We start from the raw sequence: 24897 nt of genomic DNA, 5'->3' as shown, positions 1-24897 counted from the left end.
ATGCGTTGTCCATGCATGCTTGGATTAGCCCTGTATCTTTCATGTCTACGTCGACAGAAAAATGGTGTTAATGTGAATGCCCCTCCCTAAATTGAGGGTTTCTTCCATAAAAAGATTTATAGTTAATGCCGGAGCCGTGAGAGAATACGATATCACATTCGCTCGCCACGTGCACTTGGTTTTGCTTATGGCAAGATGCTCGATATGAATTTTGTCACGTGATTCACATCGGACTAACAAGAATTCGCTCGTTGATGTATTATCTCTAATATACATACATATAAATATATATAATTGGATTAAATTTTGAGATATGAATAAAGAGACAATTTTTTTTTAAATTTATTCTCAAAGATATAATTTACATGTGTTTCCCAAATTTCCATATTTTATTAGATTAAATGTAAAAAAAAGAAGTAAAGAAGAGTATTGTGTCCCCTCAAATATTGAAAAGCTCTTACTTAATTTAAAACTTAGAAAATGCAAGAAACTAAAGATATATTTTATTTGTCAACAGATTATTGTAATCAAAAGTATAATTTAGGTTATTTAAGCAATTCAAAAATCAGTTTCTCGCTTTCAATTATTAGGAAATTAAAAAGAATATATAATCCTATTTCTACAACATAACCATAAAACTTTTAAACTCATTACAAAATATAAAATCACAACTCCATTTAAAACAAATCGCACTTACATTTTTATCTGTCAATTCCAAACGTAGATTTCTTGGCGAGTTTGATTCGAACCATTTGGGTACCGCTCTTTCAAGATCTGAATTTCTAACATGTTTCTCCGTTCAACATGAGCTCCCCAAATTTCGAGATAAGTAATATACTTTAATAGGTCATATAGAACAATTTCTTTACCATATTTTTGCGAGTGTCAATAATGAGAGAACTTACTCGTCGCGTAAATGATTGTATTTTCATTTATTTGAATAAGATTAAATTTCACTATTGAATTATTCTGTGGCTGGTCATCTTTAATGTAATTAAACAGGCTACATTGGCTTGATCTATTTGCCAGTGCTCCAAGTGATAAAATTTGTATACTCTTTAAGTCGTAGAAAGAGGAAGATGGTATAGGAAGGGTGGTTTGGAGAGGCTTTATGGGAAAGTTTTTGGAGAAATGCAAAGACATTTGAGTTAAAGGAGTTTTTCAAAATGCAAATTATATTTGGTAAATTATATTTGTAAAAGTCCATAAAATAGGTTTGGAGAAATTATATTTGTAAAAAACTTTTGTTATATATAAAAAAAAAGGAGACCTAGTCAGCAAAGAGAAAACAGTCGTTGGTGAAGGGCAGGTGGTTCGGCGAAGGGCAAGCACTTTGACGATGTCACATGACCATCCGACAAGGGTTGTGCGACCCACCGCGAAATGCAACCTCCGTGGAGGTCGCATCACGAGATCCAGGTCATGATGACCCCCGATCACAAGATTTGGGTCGCGGCGACCCTCACCAAACGGTTGCCTGACTTGTCGTTCCGTGACCTCCGTGAGGACCCTCGTCGTGTTGTGACCTCTGCACCGCAACCCTCGCCAGAGGGTCATGCAACCCTAGCAAGATTGCTTGCCCTTTGCCCTTCACCGCACCACGTATACTCCGCTGATGATCACATGCAGATGGTAGTCCTATGCAACAGAGAGTAGGGAAGAAGATGAAGATGAACAATTATCAGGGGCAAAACCAGAAAAACAAAAGATTAGCGAAGATAATTTTGGGAGAATTTTTCCACTAGCCCCTAAGGCCAGCATGTCGAGAAAGCCCAAGCAGTCTTGGGCTTTCAGCCTTTTGAAGGCTTGCATTTGGCAAAAGGGGTTCAAAATTCTTTTTCCAAACACCAAGTATTTGGCCCAAAGGGCTTTGAACCCCCAAGGGGTTTTGGGAAGGTAGTTCCCAAATGCTTCTGAAAAGGGACAATTGTCCAAAAAGTTCTAAATTTATCATTTGGTTATCAATTTATTTCCAAACATTTTAATTGTGTCAATTTTTTCATAAACATTCCAATTGTATTAGTTTAATCTTAAACCTTTTAAATACTTGACAACTATCTAAATAGTAAGTTTATGATTAACTTGACAGGTCTTTAAAATATTTATGATTGAGTTGGCTTAATTGAAAGGTTTAGGATTAAATTGGCTGCCGCATAGGTTTGAGACTTTTTCGACAATTTTCCTCATAGGGAAAAGGATGGTGTGAAAGAACTGATTGAGATTGGTCCAAAGACACCACTTAGCGAATACTTTCTAGGAAATAACAACAATGTCTCCCAATTCTCCTTGAATTACTTTAAGCATTGAAAAGCTTATTCTAAACAATAAAGTAGAGGTGTCAATGGTTTGGTTCCATTCAAATTTTCAAGAAACTCGAACCACCTAAACCTAACCAAACCGTTTGGATATGCATTAACTTTAAACCAAACTGCCTTCCGAATCACTTGTAATCCAAACTAAAAACTTGATTCTAATTAGTTCATTTTTTTATTTTCTTTTTTGAAATATTGAAAAGAGATTTGGTGGGAAAGGAGAAAGATTGTGTAAATGGCAATATTAGAAGAAGGACGATTTTTAGTTCAGTTCAGTTAAATCGAACTAGAATAAAAAACAACTGTTTTGTATTATCTAAACCAAAACCCAAATTAAACCAAAAATGCATGAAAATTGGGTTCGGTTTTCCGATTTGATTCTGATACCCCTACAATCGAGCTAATTGTCAAAGGCTAATTCATGTACAAATTTCGGTTTCGGAAATAACGCGTGACATATTTCTTATTGAATAGATAAATGGGAACTTCATGTGTCCCAATTCATACACAGTATACCTTATCATTATAGTCATTAAATCAGTCGATATATGCACAAGACGAGTCATAAAACACTACAATAAGCCTCTCCCGCCCACCCCACCCCCCCCACCCCCCGGCGCCGGGGCTTTTTTTCGGTCATCATTTTAATTTGAAGACCAAAGTCTAATCGAATCCAATTCAAATGGCATCATGTTGTCATCACAATAATGGTTCTAATCCATATTCCTTGTTCATAACTTTACACTAAGAGTGCATTTGGTAACATTTTTTGTCTGTGAAAACAAATTTTATTCAAAAATAGTTTTTGCTTGTACAATATGCATTTACCTCCATTTAGGAGAACCGAGAGTCAATGAAGTAAGTCGATAGGGATTTGCTAGATAGATAAGCATTGAGTGTTGAGTGTTATCTAGCTAGGCTCGTAATGCTGTGTTAAAAATTATGAAAGAAAAGACCATTGTGGGAATAATGAATACATTGTCAAACATGTACAAGAAGTCCTCTATAATCAATAAGTTCTATTTAATGCAATGTCTGTTTTATTTAAAGTTGCGCCAATGTAAGTCAAATGTTAAGAATATCAATGAATTCAATGTAATCGTTAGACAATTGAATTTTGTTGAGATTAATTTCGATGAAGAGGTGCGTGCTTTGATTTTATTACCATTATTACCTAATAGTCATAACACTACTCTTACTACCTAATATTTGATGGGGTTCAAAATTTGATTTTGAGTGAAAAACATGTGTAGAGAGAATCGGGTGAATATGTGCCTATTGTTTTAGTGGCAAAGGTAGAAAAACTAGTACTCTTGTTAGCAAAAGTTAGGGTGAATGTGAGTACTCGTAGTTAGTCTAGGGTTGTTAGTACTGTTAACTGAAATTGTGGCAAGATGGACATTAGAAAGACTGTCTTAAGTTGAAGAACGAGAAGGATGAGAAAATTAGAGTTGAGTCTAACGACAACGTTACTACAACAATTGATAGTGTCTCAATAGTGATGGTCATGTTTTATTTATCAAGGAGTCAAACTGGCGGGTTATGAATTCTAGCTCTTATTTGCACACTACACTAAACAAGAGCTAATTTATTGCTTATCAATGCACAAATAGTGGTAGGGTGCAGTTGGCCAACAATGCTAAGTACGACTCTGTGGATATTGATGAAAATACAATCAAAATGCATCTTTTAAGACATTGAGAGTTGGGCATGTTATAGAATTGAAAAAGAACCAAATTGCATGGACTCTTTTGGATTCAGTTGATTGTTGGTATGTTTTAACAAGGTGAAGTAAAAAAGATTGTTCAAAATGCCCCGGTGACAATGAAAGAATCGAACGGTCAATAGTCTCTATGGTTTCCATTAGAGATGGTGAGATTTATGTACCTAGTGCAATCAATCTGATATTCAGATTGCCTGAAAGCTTTGGTTGGTACCCACTATTCACGCCCTCTACCAAGAAATTAACACAGATTCAAAAGCACTTCAGAGACCATGTTGTCAATAATGGTCCAGCGAACGGAATGGACGGCCATCTCACTGCTGCTGCTTTGTAAAAATGCAATAGGTTCAGTCCATATTCTCCAATGATAGAAGGTAACCGTGCACTCCTAAATTTAATTCAATTCAAGCATTTACGACTGCAATTTCATCCAAACTTCATCACTTGAGTTTTGTTTGCACGAACAAGTGCAAAAATGTTGCAGATACATCGAAATGTCAGACAAAGGTTAAAGAAAATCAAATGACACAAAATGAAGAGCTCAGAAGATAGAAAGAGACAATTCCTGCAACAAAACTTGCAAAGTCGTTATATATGGCGCTAAAGCCTGTAAAACTCTAATCCTAGTAAATAGAAAATTTCTAATAAATAAGAAATATAAACCAGCTCCCTAACAACGTAGGAGATAGAATATGGAGAAAAAACTAGTAAAACAACTAGAAATTAAAAGAGCAATACTCCATTCTCTTCCGCATCAAAATTTCTACTCAGTGTAGACTGTCAACAGTTCTCAGAAAGATAGACACTCCCCCTCGTGCTGGAAATTACTAGTGTTGCAAACAATTGAAATAAAAATTGCTCATTTTCTCAAACTCCAAACTAGCTTCCAAGTAAAATTTACAAATCTGACTTCGAGGGGACTCAACACCAAAAATAGTATGGTACAATAGCTCCACGGTTCCCTCTTTACAAGTGATGATCCTAATCAAAGAAAAATTTATAAAAAAAAAAAATGAAGGAAATAGACTTCCTCCAGGTGACCCTTGTATATACGGACAGGTTGAAAGAAACTGAGACTATCTTCCCCAAATGTACTACGTATCAAGCATTGTGTTATAAAACCCAAAAGGCACCTCAGAAATACCGTTATTTTTCTGTGCATTCTCTGCTTCTTGTTTTGTTAGTTGTATCCTTCCTGTCTACATATCCTACGTCTCAAAATTGGGATAACAGGTTTGTGATTACTCATCATCATCGTTTAACAATGCAAAGGAGAAAGGTTTGAATTTGTAACCATCACCATGGTAGAACTTATTTTGGAATTCTACCCAGTGAAGACGCAGGGCATGAAGGAAGGCGCTCAGGGTCTCCATCATTAGAAGAATGAAGGCAGTCGCAAAAGCAAAGACGGCAAGACCCACCAACCGAATGATCACATTATCATACCTGCAATAACCAAAATCATAATTACCTCATCACGCATCATCATACATGTGGTAGCCCACTACCTAAAAGGTGTTTGAAAAAGAAAAAAAAGAAAAAAGAAAAAGGTAGCCTACTTCATTGTTATGACCTTTTCTAAACCAATATGCATTAAGACGCAATGACCAGGTTCATGGACAAACAAGTAAATGTGCACGTGATAAACCAACATTGATACCAGAGAAGGCTAGAAAATGGTGGACCATGTCCAGCCTGGACGGCCTTTTTACTTTAACAGGCTGTGAGCCGGGCTGAGCACAGTTATAGAACTAGCGGCCACTAACAAAAAAAAATTACATGGCCAGGCCTGCTGCCCAGCCCTATTTGCCACCACTAAGACCAGATATAATTAGAGCGAACGTGACTAATCAGTAGTTAGCTCCTCAATTTTAATTCTTTGCAATCCTTCAAAAGATGCACTAAGAGAGTATTTGATAACCATATTAAGTGCTGCAAATAATAAACATTATTAAGTGTATTTCACTGAAAAAAATACTTAAAGTTAAGATATTACCAATTATGTTGCCAAAAATTACCAATAATATACACAACTCCATCTTTAGAATAAAATTAATTATATTTGTTACTCAACATTCATTGACAGGTGCACCCACCAAGCTAAGCTTCTCGATCAAACAATATGGACAGGTGCATCTCCTGATGACTTGATCTAAACATGAGTATCTCATTCTAGTTCATAAAATAAAAGGATCACGACTATAATATAGGACTAAGCTAATCTAAAGCAATCAAATTGCACTTGCTTTATTGAAATGTTACTCTAGATTTACATAAGTTAACAGTGGAAACGAAAGAACCAAATTACTAGCTTTTCTTAAAATATAAGATCATAACCCACTTTACAACTTATGATATTGCCAAGTGCCCCCATATGTTATGTAACGAACCAAACTATTCTAATTCTGGAGCACTAAAAAGGTTAGCTAACTGAGCCACAGGACAACAAGACTCAGGCAGCGTGCATTCCTTTGACATGAATGTTCAAAAATCTAAATCATCATGAACAAAATCATACACTAAACAACAAAATAAGTAAACTCATTCTTTTTTCAACATCACTGCATTAATGCGAAGGCCTGAAATTAAACTCAACTTACCCCCAGGCAAGTAGGAGCACTTTCTCATAGAAGACCGTTGACAATTCCGAGTGGGCCAAGCTATAAAAGTAGCCAGCCAGAGTCATCATTTTAGGACCATGATATCAATGGAGGGATCAAAATAAAGTTAAAAGGCAAATGGGCATACCTCAAAGCCCAAAGACGGAGATAAGAAGCTGTATTGGAAACAGCACCTAAAACAAATTCTATAGAGTGTATCATTTGATGCACAAAAACCTCGCTGAAATTAAAATCCTCATGATGTTGCTGGGCCCGGGCAGAATCAGGCTCTGCTTCAACATCCATCTCAGAAATACCAAGCACCCCATAAGTACGACCTTGGAACCGCTGAAGGCATGACAAGAAAAAAAAAATCTATTAAATAAAGAAATATCTAATTTCTTAGTGACTCTTCTTCAAACTGTTTCAGAGGAGAGACGCTATCACTCTTTCATTAAAAAAAAAAAAAAAAAAAAAAGATGCATCTCCTTTCCTGAAATCAATGTATTGCTTAGAAATCAAGATTTGTTAGGCTTTGAAGGGATAAGATGGGATTGGGAGTACAAGGAAAATCCACTGGAACTCTTTTTTGTGCTGTACATGCAAGTAGAATTTAAAAAAATAAAAAAATCATTAGACTGAATTGTGTTTTCCCTCTTCACCCAGTGTGATATGATCAAACATATTATTAGTTGATTATTAAAGCGGCTAAATAAAGACATACACTTCACTCACAAAACTCGAGTTCTTCAGAGAAAAGCTTATAGATGGACAAAAGAATATAATAATTTGATTAATCCATGAACCAACTAGTTCTTTCTCTCAAATTAACTGAAAGGAAGTTGTCTCTAACTTAAGGAAGCTGAAATGAGACAGAAACAGAAATAATTGACTAAAAAAGGGAAAAAGGAGACAGTAATGTACCTCAATGTGAAGCCTTTTCAATATAAAAGGTTTAGGAAAGAGCATCCATGGGACAGCAATAAGAGCCAAAAGCAATAGAAGGATCTGCAAAGTTTCAGATAATTGATGAAAATAAGGAAGACAAGAATAAATGATACGCATCAGTATAGTACAAAGCAAGTAAATTATACCTGAAGTGGCCGCTGGCCCCAAAACAGTTGGTTCTCTCCAAGATTGTCAGTAGGACTCAGAAACATGTAAATCATAACATGGTAGAGATCGGCTTGAGAACCAGTGCACCACTTGATAATAATAAGAAGTGATAGATATCCAAAAAGGCTGTTGAGAAAGATAATCTGTGGCACAAACTGATACCTAAAACAAAAATAAAAGTTAGTTCAATACTCTCATGCTTGATATCTAGATAAGCTAAGCTAAGCTAAGCTAAGCTAAGCTAAGCTAAGTGATGCACCCATAGCGTACTCTCACATGAAAGTGCGATATCAGCATAAACTCTGGAGAAAAGGAGACGAATTTTTTGAGGAGGGAACACACACCTGATATCCAGAGAACTTTCAAAATATCTTGCATTGAAATAACTCAAGATGATCCCTAAATTCATTTGCGCCACACCCAACAGAATGGACATCTTCATCTTGAGTGAGTTCAAGAAAGGAAGTTCAGAACGACTTCCACGCCAGCTGGGATCTACACCGAATGGATAAGGATCTCGGTATTTAATTAAACCAACTGAATATGCATCACTGGTCAAAGCAAGTAGAATGAGTAAGTTACGAGAATACATGTAAGACAGAATCGAAGATATCATGTTAGTCTGGTCATACACAAATGCAACAAAAAAAGCGAGAACCCCCAAATATTTGAAATGGTCCTAAGTAAAAAAATTTATGATGAAATCAGGAGCGGGCTGACTCATAAATGACAGCTAACATGTAAATTTGGTCTGCCCAATACCCAATGTTTTTTAGAGCACATAAGTTCGTTGGTCTCTTTTAACAATAGAGAGACGCCTGCAATACACATACAATTTCAGGCACCCTTTTTTCATCAAAACAAAGTGCTAGTATAAAGAAATATATACCTCTAAAATCTATATCGAAATTATTCTACATTGACAAGAAGAAATTCAATCGTTATAACATAAGTTTCTGATGGGTCGCCTAGACTTGAAAAAATGCCGTATCTTTTCATTATTTTTTAACTAGCACTTGCAAATTTTGACACCCCTCCCATTAATTTGCATCAGTGTAATATGAGCTGAAGGTCACATCCCATCACCAGCTTGAAGATAGTACTCTGTAAAACAATTTGAATCAACTCGCAACCACGTCTCTGGCATCCAAAACTAGAACACAGCAAGCAGACTACAACTAAGTTCAATAACTTCAACACCATTTTTCAGAAAAAAACACAAACAGTTCAACGGGAGTCCATTCATCAAGAAACTAACATGCTAACATGCCAGGTTTGAATTTCATGCCAAAACAGAAATAACATTTCAAATCATGAAAAATTCAAAAGAATCTGGGCCGACTTGAGGTGCTAACATTAATGCTTCGTATATATTTTAAGGGATCAATAAGAAAAACATAAAAGAAGTTGCACATCTAATATTACAAATAAATCCAAAAGCAAAGAGCCAAACCAATTAACAGCTAAATCGATATGTTAATAACTAGGACTACCATGACTATCCCAACACACATTATGATTCTTGACTGATAGTTGGTTTGGTCAATAGTTAAGTGCTAACAAAGGCAAAAAAAAAAAAAAATCTATAAAATTGAAATTGTGGAAAAACTGAGGGAAAAAACTTCTTCAATCTGCTTCTTCTGATGTAAGCATGTGAATGCTAGCGATGGAGATATACTATAAATGAGAACCAGTCAGTAAAATTTTTAAAAGGTACACCTTGGACCAAACAATTGAGCTGCCCAAGTCCTCAGAAACAAGTAAAAACAGTTCATCATAGATAGAGAACTATTAAATAGATAAAGCCAAACCTGCAAGTTGTATCCCGACATTTGTAAGCAGACCGACCGAATATGTGAAATGGTACAGAGAAGAATTCATTGTAAATCAACCCACAGTAAATTGAAAATAGGGACATCAAAAGGAGAATGTAGCGTCCGCCAAATAACATCTCCATAAAGCTGCCCAGTTTCTGTCAGAAAAGCAATTCACATTGAGAAATTCATCGAATCAGCATAGAACCAAGCATGTACACTAATTAAGCAGCTCCTCTGTGTGTGTCTATGCACATGCACGTGTGCATATGTTGTACGTATGTACGCGTGTGTACACGTGTTTGAGTATTTGTGTGTGTGTGAGAGGGAGGGAGAGGGAAGGGATTCCACAAATTCAATCACTTTAAAAAAGCTAGAGATACAAACATCTGTGAGTGAAATAATCAATCATTCCTCTTATAGACGTAACATACCTTATTACCGAGCTTACTTTCCCGAGCAATGAGGACTAAAGCTCCCAACAACAAGCATATCCCGTGACCCCAATCCCCAAACATCACTGCAAAAAGAAATGGAAATGTAACGACGGTGTAAACTGCAGGATTTGCTTCTTGATACCTCCCAACTCTGCAAAAGAAAAGAAACTGACATCAGTGAAATAAAACAGTTTGTCCTTTCAAAAGTCGAAAAATTATATAAGCTGAATGGGACATATAACCAAATCATTCAAATTTTCTGACAAAGATTTAATAGTTCAAAGCAGTTTAAAGCAGAAGAGGACAAGAAATAACCCATTCAGCAATTCAAAGTGCAGACACTTGGAATTTGCACTGCGAGTTAATCTACTTACCTAACTTAGGAAAAAATTAGACGATAATGAACCTCTCAAATGTATGTATCTACATGCTTAAATTCACATACAAAAATTGTTGTGTTATAATTTATAACGGTCACAGATCTATACAAAATCATGAAGTGCCTAAATGCCCCTGTATGCTTAAAAATGTAAGCAGGATTCGGCTCACCCATATGCATCAACAATTTCCTGATACGCATTTGTAAACTTATTGGTTCTGAAAAAGGTTGGTGGAGAGTCTACTGCATCCATTGTATGAAATATAATGCCAACTTGTGAATTACTATCATAAGTTGCACGCTGCAGAACCTCCTGGATCTGCAAGGATAGATAACATCCTTATAATTCTCAATCCCTGAAGTTTCCAATCAAAATTAGAATTGAGCCTAAGAAAACTAGATAAGATGAGGATAGAAGGAAACATAAATCACGTTAATCACCTTAGCTTTGGCAAAGGTTGGGCACCATCCCTCTCCAACAAGACACTTTTTCGTAACATCAAAATTTAGCATATTCAATGTATCATATACTGCTTTCTCCCTTCTTACCTGAGAAAGAACCAAAAATAAAGTCATTGATTACTAGAAAGGGAAAAAGGAAAACAAAACCTCAGCTAATGAACCTTTTGATGGTTTGAATAAGGGGGGAAGAAACATATCTCACCAAATCTGTCCATTTTGGCAAATGGAGGCTTATGGAACTAAGGGCTGAATTTCGATGACTTATCCCCACATCCAGGGTTGCTTCCAGTTCAGAAAGACGTGACACAACCTAAAACAGAAACCTCAAGTTTCAGGCAAAATAGAAAGGGCTCTGTTAGTGCGAGACAGAGCATATGTTATTACGCAGCCACGAGGCTATGGATATCTAGTTAATTACATTCCCGATGAATGACATCCATATGATGTTTTTCAGAATATAGTTGGCTAAAAGTCGATTTATCAGCATATCATGCATCAATGGAGAAAACTTCGAAAGGATGATCATACTAGTAGTTCAAAATTCTAGTAAACCAATATTTACTTTAATTCAAGATATCTGCATCATGCAAGAGAAAGATATATTCTTGACATCATTAATGCACTCACTTCTCTAGTCATTTGCCTTTGTTTGGTAATATCATCTGGAACAGGATAACAGTTCACACCAAATGCTTCGCAAATTTTTTTAATCTTCTTCCTTGCTTGCTCTCCAGAGAAATAAACCATAAAAACTACTTTCTCAACCTGCAAAAATGAAGTCAGAGAGATATCAGCTTTCTCCTACTAGAACAGAAAAGTTTTCTGAAGAAACAGCTCTATTGAACAGCTTAAGTTTTCGTCTCTATTTTTAAGCATGAACACCACCAAGCAGCTTGAAAGGTATAGATATTTTAAGTGTGACGGGAAAAAAGAATGGTAACTCCAAGATACTAAAACAACAGGGAAAAAAAGAAAAAAAAAATCACCAATCTCAAGAGGAGTTGGAAAGAAAAGAACCATTTCAGATGTTACAGGGTCCATGATGCCTTCATTAGCTGGTGCCTGGTTGAAAAGCATATTGCCCCTTGTTGCACGAAAAAGCATCCTCTCAAATATAAGTACTTTGGTCTGGCAAATAATCCCGGTGATATAGTTCAAACCAGATTGTTCGGATGTTCCTGGTCTCATCTCCTAGGGAAAAGAAAAATGTAATCCAAGGTGAATCATCCAGCAGGAAAAATATTTGCAAGAAGCCACTTGCACAAAGTACCTTTTCAAGTAAGGAAGCAGTCTCAACATAGTCATTTGAGTATGCGGTTTCATCCAATTCTCTCTCTTCTGCAACAGGATGGTTCTTTCCTGAAAAAAGAAAGCTGCCTGCCTGGCAGCATCACCCAAGAAATATATATTAATGCAAAGGAAGAAGTCTCAAATTTGGAATCTGCAAACGAAATTTTGAGTCTTGACAGCCGTTTTGTTATGGTGTATATACTTCACAATTAGACAAACCATGCAAAGCAACTAAAATCCCACAACTCTCAGATAAAGTAACCCATTTATAAATCAGTTATCTAATACACACTATGTCTACTTCATCAAGAGGTCTTACAAATAAAAACCTGGAAATTAGAGAACTAAAGGTGTCCTATGCCAAAGCTTGGATTGATTGACCACAATGGTAAGTAAGTTTGCTTTCCCACAGAAAAGACCATCATTTCCTCTACAAACAATGTTTTAAATTATATCTGCATATAATACTGACAATAAAGAAACCATCCACCCACACACACATACGCAGATTCATATGATCATCATGACTACTCTGATATGAGCAGTATTTCCATCTTGGATCATTTTTATGAACACAGCAGGGAAGCAAGATAAGCTAGTACTGCTAGGATTTGCACCATAATACTGAGTAATCATTCTTTGACAAAACCGTGATGGCACATGCCCATTGAAATGTAAAAGGAGAATAATGGGTGGAAACTGGAAACAGAAGTGAAGGAAGATGTGACAAATCAAATTCTCCAATATATAGGTACATCAATAAGGGAGAAAAGCCACTCAGGAAAGGAAATGAAATATCTCCACTATATTATAAGACTGTAAAAATGAGACTAACCTCTTGCAATACCATCTTAAATTCCAGGAGCTCATTGTAAGATTGTCTGAGATGCTCACTGTTAGAGTTCATTTCGATTAGCTCACGTTCATGCTCAGCAAGCTGAATCTGGCAACAAAGGAATATAAAAATTAGACAGGACAGATCTGGCACAATAGATGTCGCTTGAGAAATCGGAATCAAGTAAGATGGAAATAACAGATGGACAGTGGTTGAAGAGGGGAGGAAAGCAGTAAGCCAAGAAGGACCTCAAGTTGCTCCAACAGAACATCTGGTTGCACAACGGGATTCTCAGGAGACTTTACACCAGCTTTACCAACTTGATCTCTAAAAAACCGCAATTTCCTCAACATCTCCCCACAACGTTTCACCTAATTAGAAAAATCACATGATATGAATCTGCGGATATGATTTCTGACATTTCCAAAACCATTCAAAAGACAAAACTACAAAGATGTCAATAAGAACAAGCCAAAACCAAATTTAGAAAATGCATGTTTTTTGGGAACACAGCTTGCCCTATCAAATGCACGAAGTAGAGACTATTTTTTCGGGGGCCAAACACTGAGGAGAGCCTGGATATTCATAAATGTATGTTATGAAATCATAATTGTTATCTTAATTTTTAGGTCCTTCTGCATATGAATGCGATTAAATATGATTGTAAACAGGCCGAATCCTAGAAAGAATCACTGCCTATGTTGTTAACTATGACAAGCCTGAACCTATTACATGTTCCATTTTTCAAAAAAAGGAATGACCAATGAGAGATTTCTTCCGTCTAAAATAAGGTGCAAACTACAATTTGTCTTTCTGAGTTTCCATAAACTTGTAATACCACCCGCATTGCAAAATTACATTACCAAAATGAGCAATGATAGGCAAGATGATGCCTCAATGTAAGCATCACTTGTGCAAAATAAACTTCGTCTATTGCTGCAAAGATACCTGACTAACAAACGTTCTCTGGAAAGGGCTTTTCTCAGCATTTAACTGCAAAGGACAAAAGAGTGTTAACAGTTATCCAAAGACCTAGTGATCATGAACAATCCATAAGGTCAAAAAAGTGAGAGAGTAAACACATTCATAAATCCCTGGACAAAAATACAGAGAGGATAACCACATATAATTACCACTAAAGACCTTGCCTCGCGAGTCAAACGATATCTAAATTCCATATCAAATATGAAACCCAGAAGTTCCCTGTTCACGATGGGAATAAACTGAACTAGACATAAAATCAAAAAAAAAAAAAAAAAAAAGTACAAACATATCCTCATGACCGCCGTGCTTCCTTGTGGCTCACAAACTTTGGACTTATACAAGCAGCAAAAAGCATAGACTCAGTGGTCTTCCCTTACATTGAACAACAGAACAAAACGACTAATTGACATCCAACACAGCTTTCAGCTGACCATTTCACAAGTAGCATGCGAACCACAGGACAGGACCATCGAGCCTAACCCAATCCTCCCATCAGCAAACTCCACGGTAACGACAGAAACTTACTTAAAATATTCGCAAGGTTCGGCATTCTCTTCCACTCGATGTAAATATCTCCACAGCCAAAAGAAAAAACTTCTACCAATGCTAATTCCGATATAAATTGGACGAGTCAAGTGCGGATCGGAGGGAAGCACACTCACGTCGCGGAACTGGACGAGGCCGAGCTCGCCGAGATAGGAGACGGCGCGGTGGGCGGACTCGACGGGGATGATGAATTGGACGAAGCTCATCCGCTCCGAGCGCATCAGATCCATGGCCGGCAGTTTCTCCATGAACTCCTCCATTTCCGGGGACACCAAACACTCGACACACTCCGGCAGACACAGAGAAAGAGAGAGAGAGAGAGAGAGATCGCAGAGTACGCGCGTAGATTGATTGCGCCGCGGATCCACGGAATCGCGGCAGATCCGAGACGGGACGGGACGGCTCGGTCGGTCGGTCGGTCGGCGGCGATCAGCGGCGCCGTCGTGCTTCGGGCTGCGGCAGGCGAGGGGAAGGGAGGAACCGCCGCGAGGATTCGGAGCGACGAGGAATCCGCGATCGTCGCGTGGGCATCGTCTCGAGCGGAGCGGGAGGAAGAGGAAGCCACGTGAGCGACCGAGTGGCTGACGCACTGTAAATGCCGCAACTGCAATTTTGGGTGGGGGGGGAAGAACGAACTAAAGATCGTTTTCTCGCTTCGAAGGCACGACGGCGGTGGCGAATGGTGATTGGCCAATCATCCGAGATCGGGAGTCAATGGTTAGGCGTTGGTCAACGCTGGAGTGGGCCAAGCCGAACCAGTTCGCTTATATGGCCCAACACAAAATTAAATTACGAGTTGATACCAAGAATAACCCAAATTGATACATAAAGTAATAAATGTATTAAACCCGAAATTGATATACCTATTATAAATTTACTCTAAATAATTTTTTTAATTTCATAAAATTACAAAATTTGATAAACACGTGACAAACGAAGGATTAAATTCTAAATTAATATCAATTTAACAGTAAAATTTAATAAAAAATTTAACGGATAGCAAATTTGTCACATATATATTAATTCGAGGTTTAAATTAGTTTAAGGTAAAATTGGTTGCAAGTCTTTCACTTTAAGAATTTTTGTAGTTTAATAATTAATTCTGAATAAATTTATCATAAATATATTAATTTGAGTTTTCCTTCGTATTAATCTTAAAATAAATAATATAAAACGTGGCTCTGGAAAATTACAATCGAGTAGGTAAAAATCTCATATTCTGCTTTTTGGCCGGTGAAATCCCGACTTCTTCTTCCGTGCGGAACTGCTTCTCCGTTTGACGGACGAACCAGAATCTGAACGGAGAAGTTGGATTCTTGCGAGCGTCCGGCACTTTCCGGTAGCGCCGCGCCGTCCCGGTAAGTCTCTATCCCGATTCGCCGCCTTCGTATTCTGAGGGTCGTTTGCCGGTTCTCGCCATGTAAGGATTGTCGACTGGTGTTACGTCTTGGGAGCATCGTTTTGTTTTTTTTTTTTTTGGTAAGGTGGAGCATCGTTTGTTGTTTGCTGCTGTTTACTACCTAATTGCTTGCTTCACGGAATAAATCTCTAGTTGGGCGATTTTGGAGAACGAGTTCGATGAGCGGGGCGAGTTTGTTGGCTCTTGATAGGTTTATCACCTGCGAAGAGCATAGGGGTTCTTGATGCTATGTCCACCTGCGTCTGTGGTTTTGTGACCCGGATTCATCTGCGTTCTTTTGAAGGCATCAAGAGTTAGGCTAGTGATCGTAAGTGTGAACTTAGGTTAGATGTCCTTTGGGAAATTGGGTAAGAAGATTTCTTGATTCTTTGACGGGGGAAAATCCTGACCGACTCTCCCATGGTAAAATTCGGGCGAAAGTTGTTCTTTGTCCAGAGTTTAAAGAAAGGGCATGTGGATGTTTTTGGTTAACAAATCGATAGGTGAGTGAAGAAACCATGCAAAAGTGGCTGTAGTCTTTAGCTTTTCGGTACCCAGAATTATATTTGGTAATTGGGTCCTAATTGATAGTATCAAAAGGAGCGTTGAGTTAGAGACAGTTGCATCGTTTGAACTAGAAGAAGCCACTGAAGTCAGATGACAGAGTTCGAGTTTTCAGGATTGGCACTAAGACTACTAAGGTTGTCATGGGTCACTCTAGGAAACTAGTTTATACTTCAACTGGAAAAGGTGTGACTTTTAGGTCTCTTCTTTTGCTCGTGATTGGGAATACGATTGCTATAAAAGGACTGCAGCTCCGAGAATGATTTGAAACTTCCTGTACTGGGTGCATATTTACTGAGGTGTTCCTTAGAATCGTGTTTCATTGTTGGAGTAGCCATGGCAAAATGAAGGACTAATTCACCCAAATTAAAATTCGAAAAGGAAATCCCTTTATGTTCTGATAATCAGGCATTACTGCAGAGCTTGTGTAACTTCAATATTAGTTAACACTGCGAGAAGCTAAAAGATTACAATCGTCTGTTCGCCAGTTTAGGCCTTTCGGTCATTGGTAGAAATTCTTTCTATACTTGTTTGGCACTTTCGCGACTATAGTTTTAGTTCACTAGCTGCCTAAAATTGTCTTTTCGAACGAAGTGGCAGGTCAACATTCGTTCATTTTTGCTTCTGTGTGCCTGATAAATCTTCATTCATCAAAAGCAGCCTAACTGCCTTCGTAGCATATTGATTTCAAAGTCTCAGTCAAGATCCAGACATGGGAAGATCCTCAGGTGATGAAAAGATTCTCAGCTACAAAGACGTTGTGCTCAGACAGTCAGATCTGGAGATACTTAGTGGTCCATGTTTTCTCAATGACCGTATCATTGAGTTCTATTTCAGCTATCTTTCTTCATGCTATCCTTCTCCGGATATTTTACTGGTTCCACCTTCAATTGCTTTTTGGATAGCGAACTGCCCTGATGTTGAGGGACTTAAAGATTTCATAGAGCCTCTAGATTTGCCTGGTAAGAAACTTGTAATTTTCCCGGTGAACGACAATGAAAATGTGGGCCTAGCAGATGGTGGTTCTCATTGGAGCTTGCTGGTGTTTGAGAGAGATGCCAGTGTATTTGTGCATCACGACAGCTCAGGAGGGATGAATGGTCGATACGCCAGGCAACTCTATGAAGTCTTAGTTGGATTTATAAATGGCCCAAATTCAGCGTCCGACGCCAAATTCATTCAATGTAGTAGCTCACCACAGCAGCTAAATGGCTATGATTGTGGGTTGTATGTTATAGCTACTGCAAGAGCGATATGTTGCTGGTATGAAACTGTTAAATTGAGCAATGAGAAGGATCTTTGGTTTTCTTCTGTTGAGGAGCAAGTTACTCCACCTTCTGTTACTGAATTAAGAAAAGAGATTCTTCAGCTGATCAAAGATCTGATGACCGCTGATGCTAAGTGTTGATGCTGACTGGGGGAAAAAGAGAGAGAGGCTGCAGAAAGAACGGAATACCAGAGTGACAAGGCTTACCTGCAAAGACATCTGGGTGTCTCATCAGCTCAGGAAAAATGGAGAAAATTTCTCCAAAGGTGGGTTCTTGCAAAGAATCTGAGAGATGTTTTTTGTGTTTTTGAAATCCGAAGGATGTTCAGATCAACTTGGGCATTTATGACATTCTAGCTCTATCCCTAACACTCTTCTCAATGACCAGCAAATGAGTTTTTTCTTCTTTTTTTCGGGCCTGGAGTGTATGTAGCATTGAGGGGTGTTATGTCAGTAGCATTCAGGGGTTTCTAGTGTTACTTCAATGGGTACCAGACCTCAACTCTTCATATATGTACCTACTCGCGCCTCTCTAAAACGGTGGTTTTTACTTCTTACCGTTCCTCCATGGGTGAAAGGGTCATGCTTCCGGTTGGGGACAATGTTTTAGCCTGTAACTTTGTTACATCGTCTTTCGCGAGTCAAAATTGTTGCTGTAATCGTTATGTTCATGATGTGTTGATTCAGAGAAAGTTTGATATGACGTTTACAAAAGCTATAAACCTATAGACGGACTCACACTGGTCCCAGTACAATGGCTACAGCTTCAGAAGGCAAATGAGGCTACACTTGAACATCTTATTAGAAAGCCATCCGGATTTTTGCTCCAAAACCTCTCTGAGCCTCAAGTCACCCGCCGTGGATTTGGGGCGGCGCAAACAGTTCTCAAATGGGAGCTCTCCATCACAGGGAAAAAAGGACGTACATTCTGCTTTACATCCTAGTTCACTGAATCCGATTTCTCTCTGTTTTCTCAGTATGAATCCAATTTCTAGTTGTAGCATTAGAATGGTCTCATTTGCGCTGACTTAGAGAGAGAGGGTAAGGGTGTCATTTTCTTCTTGGCTAAGCACATATTAGTTGGTGGAATCCACCCTCAGCATTGGAATCTTTCCTGTCAACTTTCCAGCTAGAAATTTTCTTGCAAATGCAGTTGGGATGGGAGCCAGCAATTGCAAAGAATAAATAATCTTATTCTTATTGACGTTTCGAAGTCACACAATGACAAAAGACCTATTAACATTTTCTTGTTCAATTTAATAACCTGCTAGAATGTGGACAAACTTAAAACAAAAACAATAAACGCAGCCTTTGTCCTAACAACTTCATAGAAGGAATGAGATTCCTCCGGATCAAACTAAGGCTTAACCACTTCTCGCGTCTCACAAGAGCCTCCAACAGCCTGCAAAAGAGGGAATGTATTTTACCATCTAACTATTGCTAGAGGGTAAAAGTATTGAGGTGCTGTGCACACATAGAAAGAAGCAGTTTTGCACAGAAAAATACAGCCGAATCCCAAAAGAAGGCAACCGAAACGTCAAACTTTTAGTGCTATTGCACGGTATGATCAATAAAATGATAGAGGGCCCCCCTACCTAGTTACATAACTAATTGCCACACCTTTGCCACATCTAAAATTGACTCCCACACACACTCAACTTGGTGGAGTAGAATTCATATGGATCTTCAAATCGTGTCTAACCAAAGAGTTCATGGGACAGGTGAACTAGCAAGTAGAGAGAAGTTGAACCAAACACGTCAATCATTTGACACCAAAAATCAAGGGAAAAGGAAATCATTAGAGTTCAATTGTTAAATCTTACACATATCAGGGTAGTGGCCCTCTCAAATCATGCTAGTATCGACTGGATAACTTCCCAGAACTCTCAGTGATGTAGCAAACTCCTGCCAAGGAAGGAATCGTATTAAAGCATAAAAAGATGAGAGAAGAAATGTATTAGACTTGGGAAGGAAAAGAATTACGCATACATTAAGGTGCCTCAAGGCATTCTGTGCATTTACATCAGCCATGGATGCTTCAAAATCAACATAGAAGTGGTAGTCGAAGTATCTGCTGTGGTCACGGTACCACAACGATGAGAAGAGAGTTAAACAGCCATGAATTTACAAGGTCTGTCTTTTCAATAGTAAATGCAGCTTAAGACCCTAAGAAACTTACTTTGGAGCGCCATTGCTGCTATCATCAGGTGTTCGCACAGTTTGCTTCCTCAATGGACGACTTTCAATCTGTCCAAGCCAAATCACATGTTAATCCCAATAAGTAGATGGTACTTCTGGAAAGGAAAATGAATACTACCTTTGTCAGGTTGACTTGCCGTAGTGCAAAAACAGCAAGGGCCTTAAAAAGGACTCCCGGACCCTCCTCCAGTGAGAAAACTATACTTGTCTGAGAGGCCATCAGACCATCAGGGATATCATTAGTACTTAGTAGAAGTTGGGGTGGCAAAGTGAACATTGAAAAATGTATAGTCCATACTGCTCATAGGAAAAAAAGAGTACGTAAATATAGTTTCTGGTGACTGACCTTGAAGGGCTTATCGGTGCCAGGAATAATGGGTTCCCTCGCCAGCATAAGGAATCGAGTAACATTATCAGAATCATCCTATTGATTAAGGCGAAACATCACAGAATGTACTTGAGATATTTCAGCAATCATACCAAGTAGTAACACATAAAAGTTTGATAAAAACCTGAATGTCTCTAGCAAGAATATTCAAGTCATAGATTTTGGCTGCAGCAGCGCTAGCAACGGCCCCTGCATCTTTTAGATTGTGGAAAGCAACATGCTGCAATTTCAAAGCAACTACAAACCAGTTAGAAGAAGCAAACGCCCATGCATTTCAAGTTATTAAAACTGCTAAACATGTTGAAATCCATGACAAATATTGATGGATATCCTAAACTGCTCTAGCCACGTACTCTGAGATTCCTGAGGTAAACCTGACTGAAGTGCATCATAAGCTATGGTGCATGAAAAATTTCAGCAGAGCAGTCGTGAGACAATATCGTGACTGGATTAGGATAATGCATTTTATATCTGTTCCAATTAAGTTCGCCATAAAAGGATTTGCAAGTTGATTGAAAATCAAATCACTCATATTGCAATTCTATATAAAAGACTCTACAAAGACAAATTTTCCAGTTCATCATTCAACACAATACAATCATGGATACGCTTTTCATGTTTTATAAATTGAGATCTAGACCGATACTTTCACACACTCAACCTTTATGGATACTTTCTAGAATGAAAAGGAAAACCCAATAACAAACATCAACCCTATATGCATGAGGGAAGACTTAGCCACAATAAGTAGCTTTAGTGAAAAGTACAAGCTGTACCTTTGCAGCACCAGCAGTATCGTCTACTTCTTCTCTGACTAGGCCCATCTTCGTCAGAGTGTGCTCACACTGTGCAAGAGCCTGAAAATAGAAAATGCATATAGAAGTTGATTTTCACGTAAAAGTAGGAGAAGCCAATCAGTAAGTGACGGATTAGTACCTGTGGATGGCTAAGAACCCGCCTCAAATCTCCAATTTCAACACCATGATTAGCTAATAAGCAATGCTTTACAGCAAGCTTCACCTCCCCAACTATATGCAACCTGTGCCGGATTAAAAGGTCATAATTTCGGTGAATGCTTCCACCTAATGAATTCTCAATTGGGAGAACTGCTCTGTCCACTAGCCATTTTTCAACAGCCTGAAATAGAAGAAGGAAAAAACTGAGGAATCTATACGCAAGAAAAGCAGTGTTTTTGGTCCATGACCCTGGCTGTTCACAAAGGTTTACCAACTCTCGTGCAATATTATACCACGACAAGTAAGAGACACCTAAATCTGCAAAATCTGTCAAGTTCTTTCATTTTCTGATGGCTGCAGGGTAAGCCCGCACAGTCCTTGTTTGTGCTGATTGTAGGATTGTGTGGGTAAAATCCCTAAGAAGTGCCAGGAGAGCCCCAACCCCTGGCACCAAGCAAATCCATCAGGATTCTCTTGGGTTAATTCAAAATCTGCACTAGTGGATGGGATTAAACTAGCAACACCATACGAGCATCCCACCATGGGGAAATCTGTCTAGTCCTCTATTAGATATTCATCTAATTCAAATTTTTACATTGTTTGTAAGAACCTGTTTCAAGCACCAACAAAACCAGAAGACCCTTTCAAAGAGTTAACTTTTATCTACCGGGAAGACTTCTGATGGAAAGTTCCTAATGATCTACCTGTCGTTGATTTAAAATGGCATCTTGGCGTAAAAGAGTAGTCTTTCTTGAAAAAGTCAAACCGGAGAGCCCATAGGAAAATGCATAACCATAACCCATCCATCCCTAACACCATTTCTTCGCCATTTCCTGTTTCAAGACGAATCTGTACGCAGAATTCTTCATTATTGGTTCAGAAAACAATTCATCATAATTTCTTATCTTCATCAACTAACACCAGCCCCTCCGCACGCCATCAGCATCGCAGTAACCGGCGAGCTATTTCCAAAAAAAACGTGCTCTATTTCCCAAAAAAATAAAAAAAAAATTATATACGAAAGACGCACCTGGAAAGCGGTGTCGAATTGTTCGCACGGCACGGCTTCGCAGTTCGGATAAGCCTTCTCCGCCGCGGACTCGCTGTACGCGCCGCGGACTCCCTGCATTACGTGGCTAATTCATTAGCTATTATTGACTGAAAAGACATTCAAACCGAGCCGATAAACTAACGAAAAAAGAGCTGGACTTTGGATTACATCGACGCCGCGTGGACAGATACGTACCTGGTACGCAACGCGGAGGCGAGATCCGTCGGAGCTGGGATTGGAGCTCTGTATCGAAGACAAAGGCCCTTTCGACGAACAACAGAACCGGAAAAAGAGCAAAAAAAAACGATAAAGTGAGTTGCTTTACAGCCATAATCAAAGCGAACTCCAATCGCGAACGACGAAATAGAAAGGGGCGTGTCTCGATTCCATACTGGGCAGCAACTGCGCGTCCCTCTGGACATTCTCGCCGCCCGAGCCCTCGAAGGCCCGGCTCAGTTCCAGAGCCCGCGACGCCCCGTTCCTCGCGCCGATCCCGCCGCCCTCCCCCTCCTCCTTCGGCGCCGCCGCCATCGAGAGCGACGCGGCGCGCGGCGGCCTCGGGCGGCGCCCGCCGGCGGCGACGCGGGCCGCGCGCGGTGGGGGATTGAGGCGAGGGGATTCGGGGGAGGAGATTCGGGATCGAAGGGAGAGAGAGGATCCCGCCGTGGAAGCCGCCATTGGAATGGAGCTGCTTCTTCTTCTTCTTCTTCTTATTCTGCCGCTTCGCTCTTCTGCTGTTGGTGGGGGAGGGAGAGAGAGGGGGAGCGAACGGTGGATTTAAAAAGTCTAGTTTTTCAGGAAAAATCCGAAAGGTGGACAGCCCCCATTTCCAAAGCTCCACGGGAGTAATTATTTTCCCAAGATTTAAGTATCATTTTTTGGGCGTGCACGGGAAGAGGATAGAAAATAAGCATTGGAAATGTGAAAAAGGAAAATAATGTATTTACTCATCATAAATTATTTTAAAAATTTAAAATTTTAAGTATTTGAAATAATTAATCAACAAAAAAACTATTTTTATTAACAAATAACAATTTGTATCTAATTATTTTTGTGTGTAATGGAAAAGTTTTCAGTTTATTCATTTTTATAAGTAATACAAATGATTATTCTTTAAAATATTTCTTTCGAATTATTCATTCTTAATGAAATGCATTCTTAATTTCTTAATGATAAAATATTCAAATTTTTCGAGTAAGCATAAATAGCGACGTTTTTAGTCTTACGTCGCATCTCACGAGTAATGAGTAATCGCCAAAGAAATTGTAAATGCATGTAAGCATACGTTTCTCGAGTGTTTTTGTTAAAAATGCAATTTTTAAAAAGCACTTATTAGGTATTATTATACTTTCGACAGGGAAAAATAAAAATAAAAATATTCAAATGATTATTCATTTTTATAAGTAATACAAATAATTATTCTTTCAAATATATCTTTCGAATTATTCATTCTTAATGAAATGCATACTTAATTTCTTAATAATAAAATATCCAAATCTTTCAAGAAAGATAGATAAAGCAACGTTTTTAGTTTTATGTCGCATCCCACAAGTAATGAGTAATCGTCGGTGAATTGTAAATGCATGTAAGCATACGTTTTTCGAGGGTTTTTGTTTAAAAGGGTGATTTTTAAAAAGCACTTATTGGTATTATTATACTTTCGATAGGGAAAAAAAAAAATAAAACCACTTTGAAAACGAAAAAAAAAGGTTTGACCAAAAAGAAAAGAACGAAAATGAAGGGGAAATGAAGTCGAAGGTGGATTGAAGGTGAAGCGACGACTCTGACCACAGACGTGATTTTCGAGGTGGCCGGTTCGGACCACGGAGAGGGATTCGGGTCTTGGGTTGGTGAGCGGGGCGCGATGGCGACGTGAACGTGTTGAATTTCGGCAATCGTGGATTCCATTGTTCGTCAGGTGGTCCTTTTTTTTTTCTTTTAACAACGCCAGGTGGTCCTTGGACCTCCATTTTTTATAGGGGTGTGCATTGGACCGGGAACCGCCCAGACCGCCCGGTCCGGACCGGGCCAGCCTGAACCGGCGGTTCTTGAGGAACCGGTTCCCGGTTCCCCGGGTCCAATGTTGAGAACCGGTGAGAACCGGTCCTGGCTTCTGCCCGTGGCGTGATCCGCCCGCCCGCCCACCCTGGACCGGACCGGTACTATTTATAATTAAAAAAAAAAAAACAACAAAAAAAAAGTCGCGAACGAAGCCCCCTGCCCCTAATTCGCGAAGCCCTAATCGCGTTTCTTCTTCTTCAACCTCCGACTCTCTCTGTAACTTCCTTTCCTTCTCTTCATCTTCGATTCCACGGTCCCATCGGGTTTCCTTCTCTTCGTCTTCGATTCCACGGTCCCCACGGTCCACCCCGAGTATCCACGCCGCCGCCGCTGCTCCTCCTCCGCCACCGTCCGCCCCGTCGCGCGGGTCACCACTCGCCAGCGGCCAACCGTCGCTCCTCCGCCTCTGCAAGAACACTTGACCGAGCCGGCGAGCCCCTTTTCCGTCACTCAACAAGGTAAGAAGCCCTAATTTGCTTCTCATCTCTTGATTCTCTTCCGATTTCTTCCTCGC

At 39.1% G+C, this 24897-nt stretch overlaps 3 protein-coding genes across 8 annotated transcripts; 1 reads left to right on the top strand and 2 right to left on the bottom strand.

Moving 5' to 3' along the window:
• Positions 1-4758: 4758 nt before the first annotated feature.
• LOC104421696 (V-type proton ATPase subunit a1) lies at positions 4759-15145 on the bottom strand. 2 transcript variants are annotated; one of them, XM_010033748.3, is made up of 18 exons: positions 14615-15145; positions 13917-13961; positions 13217-13339; positions 12969-13070; positions 12114-12224; positions 11861-12034; positions 11471-11608; positions 11046-11153; positions 10823-10930; positions 10552-10700; positions 10000-10153; positions 9563-9723; positions 8096-8302; positions 7730-7913; positions 7560-7643; positions 6784-6983; positions 6636-6695; positions 4759-5481 (listed from the first exon to the last, which is right to left on the bottom strand). In XM_010033748.3, exons 1-18 carry the CDS (start codon positions 14756-14758, stop codon positions 5277-5279), a joined length of 2457 nt encoding a protein of 818 aa, XP_010032050.2. In that variant the 5' UTR covers positions 14759-15145; the 3' UTR covers positions 4759-5276. The 2 variants fall into 2 exon arrangements, with proteins under 2 accessions (XP_010032050.2, XP_010032049.2); XM_010033747.3 differs by having other exon boundaries at positions 12969-13076; positions 14615-15143.
• A 562-nt stretch (positions 15146-15707) lies between these two features.
• On the top strand, positions 15708-18428 carry LOC104421694 (NEDD8-specific protease 1). Of its 4 annotated transcripts, none has more exons than XM_010033744.3 (2): positions 15708-15856; positions 17122-18428. In XM_010033744.3, the coding sequence occupies exon 2, from the start codon at positions 17174-17176 to the stop codon at positions 17867-17869; it is 696 nt and encodes a 231-aa protein (XP_010032046.2). In that variant the 5' UTR covers positions 15708-15856; positions 17122-17173; the 3' UTR covers positions 17870-18428. The 4 variants fall into 4 exon arrangements, with proteins under 4 accessions (XP_010032046.2, XP_010032047.2, XP_010032044.2 ...); XM_010033745.3 differs by having other exon boundaries at positions 17119-18428; XM_010033742.3 differs by having other exon boundaries at positions 17062-18428.
• A 472-nt stretch (positions 18429-18900) lies between these two features.
• LOC104421693 (arogenate dehydratase/prephenate dehydratase 2, chloroplastic) lies at positions 18901-23136 on the bottom strand. Of its 2 annotated transcripts, none has more exons than XM_010033739.3 (12): positions 22715-23136; positions 22518-22585; positions 22302-22394; positions 21252-21452; positions 21092-21172; positions 20440-20535; positions 20274-20351; positions 20046-20135; positions 19908-19975; positions 19718-19802; positions 19552-19633; positions 18901-19130 (listed from the first exon to the last, which is right to left on the bottom strand). In XM_010033739.3, exons 1-11 carry the CDS (start codon positions 22998-23000, stop codon positions 19574-19576), a joined length of 1206 nt encoding a protein of 401 aa, XP_010032041.2. In that variant the 5' UTR covers positions 23001-23136; the 3' UTR covers positions 18901-19130; positions 19552-19573. The 2 variants fall into 2 exon arrangements, with proteins under 2 accessions (XP_010032041.2, XP_010032043.2); XM_010033741.3 differs by having other exon boundaries at positions 19718-19799; positions 22715-23135.
• Between the last annotated feature and the right edge of the window lie 1761 nt (positions 23137-24897).

Source organism: Eucalyptus grandis, chromosome 10, assembly GCF_016545825.1.
Source record: "Eucalyptus grandis isolate ANBG69807.140 chromosome 10, ASM1654582v1, whole genome shotgun sequence".
NCBI classification, from domain to species: Eukaryota; Viridiplantae; Streptophyta; class Magnoliopsida; order Myrtales; family Myrtaceae; genus Eucalyptus; species Eucalyptus grandis.
Note: the sequence above shows the minus strand (reverse complement) of the source record. Positions and strands in the feature narration are given on the sequence as shown.

Coding starts and splice junctions, on each gene's coding strand:
- LOC104421693 (XM_010033739.3), bottom strand. CDS start 23,000: ATGGCGGCTTCCACGGCGGGATCCTCTCTCTCCCTTCGATCCCGAATC. Junction 21,173..21,251: donor GGGTTCTTAGCCATCCACAG/GTACTAATCCGT, acceptor TTCTATTTTCAG/GCTCTTGCACAGTGTGAGCA. Junction 20,536..21,091: donor ATACTGCTGGTGCTGCAAAG/GTACAGCTTGTA, acceptor TTGAAATTGCAG/CATGTTGCTTTCCACAATCT.
- LOC104421694 (XM_010033744.3), top strand. CDS start 17,174: ATGGGAAGATCCTCAGGTGATGAAAAGATTCTCAGCTACAAAGACGTT.
- LOC104421696 (XM_010033747.3), bottom strand. CDS start 14,758: ATGGAGGAGTTCATGGAGAAACTGCCGGCCATGGATCTGATGCGCTCG. Junction 11,154..11,470: donor AAAGGCAAATGACTAGAGAA/GTGAGTGCATTA, acceptor TTTCTGTTTTAG/GTTGTGTCACGTCTTTCTGA. Junction 10,154..10,551: donor GAAATTGTTGATGCATATGG/GTGAGCCGAATC, acceptor TTTCTTTTGCAG/AGTTGGGAGGTATCAAGAAG.